Source organism: Polypterus senegalus, chromosome 5 (genome assembly GCF_016835505.1).
Source record: "Polypterus senegalus isolate Bchr_013 chromosome 5, ASM1683550v1, whole genome shotgun sequence".
Classification (NCBI taxonomy): domain Eukaryota; kingdom Metazoa; phylum Chordata; class Cladistia; order Polypteriformes; family Polypteridae; genus Polypterus; species Polypterus senegalus.
The window spans coordinates 140,278,341-140,287,067 of record NC_053158.1 but is presented as its reverse complement, the minus strand read 5'-3'; the positions used below and the strand labels follow the sequence as shown (position 1 = coordinate 140,287,067).

Sequence of the window (8,727 nt, the reverse complement as noted above, 5' to 3'; positions counted from 1 at the left end):
GAATCTTCATGGATAACAATGGCGAGATACTCAAAGGATTTGAACTTACCAAAACTGACATCTTTACATTTTAACCGGCTCGAGTAAATGTTTGCCAAGCCCCCGCCTCTTTTTCCTTTCCGATCTGCACGAGTAAAACCAATGGTTGACAGGAGCCCATTACTCACTGTGAAAACAGCATTTGTATTCTTGTGGATAATTCTGATTCTTGAAGGCGACTCTCATCATTCGTACTATACCTTTCCATGGTATCCTCATGCTTCTTAACCTGTCTTTTGTGGTGCTTCCTTTCCACTGCATTTGACTGAGCAACCAAAGCAAAACTGACCAGATTGCCGGAAAGAACTGGACACACACACAAGCAAACAATAGAGTTTTATTATATAGTAGATTGTTATAACACTTTGCTATGGTTTGGATATGGGATCATTTAAAATATCAGGGGATGACATCATGCACAGTCAAGACCTGAATATGGCCCTAAAGCCTCAAAGTTCACCCAAATAAAGCACTTGGAATGGGGTAGGGCAAAATCCTCAACACCTCACTACACTCTTAAAAATAAAGATGCCAGAGTGATTCTTCTGAACGACGCAACAGGGGAACCATTTTTAGTTCCCAAAAGAACCATCCACTTGAATGTTTAAGAAAGAACCCTTTAGTTTGATCTAAGAAGTTCGATACTTAGCCATGAACAGATGAATACAGATTTATGAAACACCAATGGGTTCATGATTTCAAAAGGGTTTTTGCTGCATACAATAACAAAGACTAAGTTCAGATTTTCTTGATCTGTTAGTATCCTTCTATGTTGCCTACAATACATTAAATATGTATGTTTTGTCCACATATTAGCAACTGTTTCAAAGCCCAAAAAAACAACTTCATATGCAAATAACTCTTCTAAGAATGAAATGGTTCTTTCCCAAGCAATAGTTCTATGAGGAACCACACAACCCTGTAAAGTGCCCTTTAAAGATTTATTATTTTTAAGTGCAAACATTATTACCATAGAAGATATCGGGACATGAAACCCCCAAAACACTAAACTAGCATGTAACTTTGGATGACTCCTATATTAAAAACTAAACTAACTGCTATGCAGTATGTGCTGAAAAAAAGGAGACGTTACCTGAACTGTGTAATGCATGAATGGATTATAGATAGAGAGATTATAATGTGGGCGGCACGGTGGCGCTGCTGCCTCACAGTTAGGAGACCCGGATTCGCTTCCCGGGTCCTCCCTGCGTGGAGTTTGCATGTTCTCCCCATGTCTGCGTGGGTTTCCTCCCACAGTCCAAAGACATGCAGGTTAGGTGCATTGGTGATTTTAAATTGTCCCTAGTGTGTGCTTGGTGTGTGTGTGCCCTGCCCAGGGTTTGCTTCCTGCCTTGCGCCCTGTGTTGGCTGGGATTGGTCCAGCACACCCCCGTGACCATGTAGTTAGGATATAGTGGGTTGGATAATGGATGGATAGATTACAACGTTTTAAAATCTTTATCATGTGATTTTTATATATATATATATGGAATCGCATTATAACATTTTACGGAATTAATAATAAGAAATTTTAATTTTCTTCTTTATTGAATATTAGTTTTATCACAGTAAAACATTTGAGCTGAATTGAGAAATACATTAAAAATGATCGCTTGCAGTGTTAGTATTTTCCACTAGATGTCAGCATAACATTTCAAATTCACCTTCGTTTGACGTGTAGAAAAAAATGTTCAGTCGATTTTTTGATTAGGGAAATCAGATTCACGTATTGGATCCTATATATAAATTACAAATATTAATTTGCCACTTATTTTGACTTTCAAATGCATACATTTATTTACATAACTCTCTAGATTATCCTGCTTTCCAGTCGGTAATCTAGAAACAGAGATGTGAAAATCCATTTTACAATGAACAAAGATCTGTCCAAACTGGAGTACATCCGCACACTCTACACACACCCCTGGAAACAAAACGGGGACATAGCCATGTCGGCGGAAATATCTTTAGCGTCATCTTCCCCTCACATTATTACTATGTTATATTTCATAATTCCATATGTATTTGAACGTAAACAACAGTATACCTCATTAATTCAATCTATTGTTTCTGGTGAAAAAAATAGCGTTTAGCCGCCATCCACGTTTTACTGGCCTTGTTTTGTAGGTGAAATGTCAAAGGTTGAAAAAGTTTTTATTCATTTGCATTTCATACCTTCCGCAGAATTACGATACGGTAAATAAAACAAACATTTTATTCGTATCTGAAAACTTTAATTTACAGCAATTCAAATCGCTTCGTTATTCAACTGATGCGACTTGCGCGGTTCGCGGAAAATTTGTCGCATGGCGATGACGTCAACGCGACGTCGCCGAGTTGTTGCTGAGAAGCTCGGCTTGGAGAGTCATGTCGTGGGTGCAAGCGATGTCGTCGTCCGGGGAGGATGTTTTTGACGAATATATGGATGATATGCAGCCCCAGCAGAACGAATGGCGATGTAATATGGAAAAACGTGTTAAGGTAAGTGCCTCCAGTTTGAACGCAGATGGTACAACAGTAGGCGAGTAAGTTTTAAGTTTAAGCTGGAGTCATTATCCTGAACATGTAGTTAGAATACCAAGTCGAACCTTGTTCAGGGGTATAAAACAGCTGATAAACAAGATTGCCAGCTTGATGTTTACAGTGTCAGGTCAGTTTCTTGAGACTGGCATTATTGTGTTCGATAATTATAAATGTACCTTTGCTGATAAAGTCATTAAAATGTTTAGAGGAGCATGTCTGTCTGGCGTTATCAGATTTAAAACCTAAAAACATTTATAATGAGGAAATCCTTTATGGTTAACGTTTGTTCTCTGGTTGTAAATTCAGAAAAAAAAAATCTATTCAGGGTCCGCGGTGCAAATAACAGTTTGGCTGTACTAGCTTGATCTAAAGCACCTGCATCAGTTGGTTCCAGGAGGGAAGCGGCTCTGTCTCCCCTAACCCACTTTGAGGCTCTTTGTGCTGGTGAAGCTCCTTACCCTGCTTCAGAGAGTGTAGTGTGTCGTGAAGCTTTGCACATAAAAAATAATTTGGCCACTTTTATCTACATTATTATTCTTTGGGTTACTGTTCAAAGCTCGTTGCCGAGTTGAAAGCTTAGACTGACCATTTAAATTAAGAGTGTTACTAGAGGATTTAACCAAAACGTGTTGGTTGTGCACTGTCTAGTACAACAATTCAAGTGGCCAAATTTACTAAGAACCTCCCGCAAATCAGAAACTGAGCGTGCAATATAAAAATATTTTAAAATGACCCTGCGGTGTTTTTCTTTGCAGGATGGTTATCGGGATGGAATTGAAGCAGGTAAAGAATCTGCACTTCAGAATGGGTTTAATCAAGGGTATGTAGCTGGTGCTACTAGCATGAAGATCATTGGAGAGTTGAAGGGGATTTTAAGGTAAATATGAACCTAAAATGCTAGAAATGGAACAAACATTAAACTACTACTGTAATTCTTACGGGTTGTTCTTGTAATTCCTTTCTAGTACTCTTCATCCCACAAACTGAATTTTTGATTTATAAAGAAATTAGTAGCTATATAAGGGGTACATTAAAACCACAAATGCCATGCATTTTGAGGGAAAAAACTGAATTAGTTGAGCATAACCACAAATAAATTAACCTTGTAAGATGTATTTGAACTACAAGTTGTAATACAATTAACAACACCATTAGACTACATGCTGAAATTGAATTGTAATTATGATGGTGTGTTGTTTCTTTATGGATCATCTGGGTTTCACTTATTTAATTTTTTAACAAAGAAATATACATAAATGACTTGCTCGTTCTGCGGTAGTTGTACTGTACTTGTGTTTAAAAGTCTCAGCACAGTAAAGTTTCATTCTCCGTACAGTAGTTTTGCTGTCATTACCAATATGATTACAGTTATGTGTACAGTGGTATTGTAATCCAGCATAAATCTATGTATGTACTGTGGATCACTTTGGGGTTTAGATTAAATATAATACCACACATGTGGAATTTGTAGTTGGAATTAAAGTTTTAAAGCAACAGTATTGCCATTTCTAATTAAAATCATTTGTAGTCAAAGATGTTAAAATAGTCAAAAGATAATTAGCAAACATGTAACATTCAGTTAGAAAAAAATGTTCTATATAGCCAGAATGTCTTGAATATTAAATAAAAAAAATGCTTTAAAAATGTTGCTTTCTGCAGTAAAATAAATTGTATGAGAGTGAAGTGCACATTTTGCAGTACATCTTCTTCTTCTTCTTCTTTTGGCTGCTCCCGTTAGGGGTTACCACAGCGGATCATCTTCTTCCATATCTTTCTGTCCTCTGCATCTTGTTCTGTTACACCCATCACCTGCTGTCCTCTCTCTCCACATCCATAAACCTCCTCTTAGGCCTTCCAATTTTCCTCTTCCCTGGCAGCTCTATTGTTAACATCTTTTTCCCAATATACTCAGCATCTCTCCTCTGCACATGTCCAAACCAATGCAATCTTGCCTCTCTGGCTTTGTCTCCCAACCGTCCAACTTGAGCTGACCCTCTAATGTACTCATTTCTAATCCTATCCATCCTTGTCACACCCAGTGCAAATCTTAGCATCTTTAACTCTGCCATCTCCAGTTCTGTCTCCTGCTTTCTGGTCAGTGCCACCATCTCCAACCCATATAATATAGCTGGTCTCACTACCGTCCTGTAGACCTTCCCTTTCACTCTTGTTGATACCCGTCTGTCACAAATCACTCCTGACACTCTTCTCCACCCATTCCACCCTGCCTGAACTCTCTTTTTCACCTCTTCCGCAATTCCCATTACTCTGTACTGTTGATCCCAAGTATTTAAACTCATCCACCTTCGTCAACTCTACTCCCTGCATCCTCACCATTCCACTGACCTCACTCTCATTCACACGCGTGTATTTTGTCTTGTGCCTACTGACCTTGATTAGAAGAATCCGACATATTCAATTGCAGTACATACAAAGGTATATTTTATAGTGTTTTGTGAAGTACTGAACCTATGTTCTTATAACCACATCACAATTTTTTGTGCGTCCTTGATGTTTAATTAAATTAAAAGAAATATAAACTGCATTTTCAGTGACCACAGCCCCTTAAGTGGACGTGCTACTCATGATTGTCTAGTGTGGATTCAGATTATATTGCAGTCCAAATGCAACTACTTACATGCCAGTAGTATTTGATATACAGTATAGGCACCCCTAATTCCATTTATACGCATTAGTATAAGTAAACATAAACGATATTTGTACTACAGTCTTTGAACTTGTTCCTGTTCTTTAATGTGGAAAAAGATCTGAGGTTGTGATGGGAAGGGAGCAAATCTGTCGCACTCGCTAATAGGGATGTGTAGTAATTTATCAAATTTGTTTTCAAAACAAGGGCAAGTTTATGAAAAAACTTAAATGTATGCTTTTTTAGTTACAGTAGTGGTTTAAACAAACAATAATTTTTTGGTGCAAGTGCTTTCATACATAAACTTGAGAGATTTTGTTTTATTCCAGATGAAAGCTGTGACAGAAAGTTGTCTATCCCAGAATTTAGCATTTACAAATCCATATTGGGGCCAGTTTAGAATCATTATCAACAAAGCCTGCATCTCTTTACAAAAGAAAAGATTTCTATAATGATTGTTACCTTTGTAATTTTGATAATCAGACATTTTTTGGTTGCTCTTAATTATCAGTGTGCTTATGTTTTGTATGACTCCTTGTTCAAAGTACTGTAAGCTTCAAACACAAATATGAGGAGTACATTTCCTTAGTTATTGCATGTTGAGAGCAGGTTCCCAGTATTTCCCTTGAAATTAAGCATATTATTTCTATATTCCTGTGTAGCAAAAAGAATCTTCTATAAAATAATTTTGAATTGCTTATTTGTAATGTTTTTTTCAATGGGTCTGTTTCTTTTGTGTTTTGCTTAGTGCCTTACTGTCATGGTGCCAAATGCAGAAAATGGATTCCGGGGTCATTGATGATTTGAAGCAGCTTCTTCAGACAGCTGCTGACCAGGAGGCACTGCTTCTTGAGAGACTAAAGATTTCTCAACAGGAAACAAATGTCAGTGAAGTTACAGATGATATTGAGCTCCTGGAACTAAATGCTGTTGTACAGGAAACCAGCTGTGGATGTTGTGGTAATTCTGTAGAGGATCCATGCAACAAACTGGACAATGAATTTGACAGAGAACATTGTAAAAAACAAAATCTATTTTCCAAATCAGTTGAATGTCGGACATTTCACAAAGTATCAGATTCTGAAAATGAGCATGTAGCAAATCTTTTAATTCAGTGTTATGAACTAGCCAGTGCATTAAATCTTCCAGCAGAACTGCTACAGCATATTAAACATCTTGGGACAATTCAGGTAAATGTGAAATAAGGAACTCATACAATGTACTTTTGTAACAATTGCTGTTTTTTTTACAGTGATTTTTAATTACACAGTTTGCCATAAACATCCTGCCTATCAGTGTTCATATTTTTTAAAAGTTACATACAGCACGTTGTCATTTCCTTAATATTCTGTAGTAAGAGAGAGGAAGGTGAAACAATCTGTATGCATCCGTGCCTCTCCTTGCCACCAGTTAAAGCATTTCTTATTGGGATACATTTTGTTGCCATACAAAATATCCTATACTCCTAACTATGAATGAGTTTAGCAATAATTTTAGAAATTGAATTTCTTGCTTTGGTAAATGTGGAAGCCATCAGTAAATCAAGTCAACTTTTTCTGTCCTATTTTTATTTCCCCACAACAATATTATGGTGTGGCAGGGAATAAGCATATAGCTAGTGACTTTAAAGGCATCCTTGAAGTGTACAGTAAGGTATTGTGCTAAGATAGCTACACATGCAGGCAACTTTTTAAAATCTGTTAGGTTAGTAATGAAAAGGCCACACTTTTTCTTGGACACAGGAGGTAACTGAGCAGACCTTGTTGCTGAACCTTTGTACTTCTGACTTTGTTATGAAAAAGGACAAAGAGGGCAACAAGTGCTTTTTTTAAGAACACAAACCATAAAAGCAAACAGGAAACATTTTTTAAAAGATTCTAAGTGCATTGAATTTTGTAATTAGAATTGGAAACGGGCACCATAAGCTTATTGGTTGATTGCACCCATTCCTTCAGCTTTGAAAGAGTCTATTCCTGGGGTGGAGCCGAGAGAGAGAGGTCAGTGTTTTGGTCAGACTGTAGTCTTTGACATCTTTCATGTTCTCTGAAATATCTGAAACACTGGGTGAATAATGTTTTTTCCTAAATGAATGTATCAGCTGTTTTATATGCCATAGCTTCTAGTGGTGTTCTGATAACAGTTAAAAGAATCTATACAAATATAAAAACCTACTTTCTAAGGTAATCCATGTTTCACTTTTCCTTTATTGTGGGGGGAAGATGTGTAAACAGTCGAGTATCTTGAATTGAAGTGATTTCAATAGGTTCTCTACCCACTTGCAGCAGATGATATTTTTCTTTATATATAATATATAAAACTTACGTATAATAAATATATCCCCTTTCCATTGGATGCTGCCTCCACTGCATACAACAAATACAAAAGGTTTTAAGGGTTAATGCTTTGGTAAAATTGTGGGAAAACTGTGCATGGACCCCTGTCTGTAGCAACAGGCACAGTTCACTTAACTCAGAACGTACAATCTTTATGAAAATTTATGAACCTTTCACCATTGTAGACCAAAACCTGATTCCAGGTCTGCCTAAAAAATATTGGTTTGCAATCAAATAAAATTAATAGCTGACGTGTGGGGTCATGGGCGCTGTGCAAATCTACTTTTATGTTTTGGTTTGGGTGAACTATAAGTATGATTGACAGGGATGACAAGAAATCAAAAATTGTATTAATAAGCTGTTAAGGATCAATTTAGTTTTTTCCATTCAGAGTGAGGAAAACAATTTGCATTTAGCTAGGGTTTCTCAGCCAGCTTTATGTATTTAACTATATTTAAGTGCACTCATGGACAACATGGAAATGCATACACATGTAATTATTGTATACCAATGCTTTTTATTGTGATAGCCCTGCATCTCAAGACTTAGGTTACTTGCATTAGGCTTCATTCAGCTTCTAATTGAAAGCACTTGCTTTTCTCAATAAAGACCTTTTTTCTCATTATCCTCTGGTGTTGCATCCTTGCTGGGGTAAGGCACCAATAGGAAGGCACAACTGTCACAGAGACCTCTGTACAATACTCTGGGTTTAAAAATACAAATAAGCTGTGGGGCTAAAAGAGAACATTTTATGTGGACTAGTATAATGGGGGCTGAGAGCTTTGATTACTTTTCCAATATTCAGCTACTACCTGTTGGCAGTTGTGGATGCAGCGCGGTAGTTTTTCTTAAATAATTGTGTGTGGTTCAATGTTACTTTAATTAATTTATTAATTTACATATCATTTTGCATTTTTCATTTTTCTAATGTTTATTTTAAGAAATAGAAGAGAAAGATTTGTAACCTTAAAAATATTCATATAAAACTTGCTTTGCCTTATTTTAAGTGCATTTTGAGCAATATTCACTTGTTAGACAAAATGACATGTTCTATTAAAGTAGAACAAAAACAGATTTTCAAAGTTTTAGACATTGTATTTTCTGAGCAGAACTTGTTTACTTTGTCACAGTAGTGAAAGCCCTGTGGGAATTAGAATAGCATTCTGACATTGACAGGAACTTTTC

The 8,727-nt window shown here is 36.7% G+C and overlaps 1 protein-coding gene across 1 annotated transcript; it reads left to right on the top strand.

The window, feature by feature from the left end:
- The first annotated feature begins 2,310 nt into the window (after window positions 1-2,310).
- otulina (OTU deubiquitinase with linear linkage specificity a) lies at window positions 2,311-8,167 on the top strand. Its single transcript, XM_039753405.1, has 3 exons — window positions 2,311-2,520; window positions 3,318-3,439; window positions 5,958-8,167. The coding sequence occupies exons 1-3, from the start codon at window positions 2,407-2,409 to the stop codon at window positions 6,412-6,414; spliced, it is 693 nt and encodes a 230-aa protein (XP_039609339.1). The 5' UTR covers window positions 2,311-2,406; the 3' UTR covers window positions 6,415-8,167.
- The last annotated feature ends 560 nt before the right edge of the window (window positions 8,168-8,727 follow it).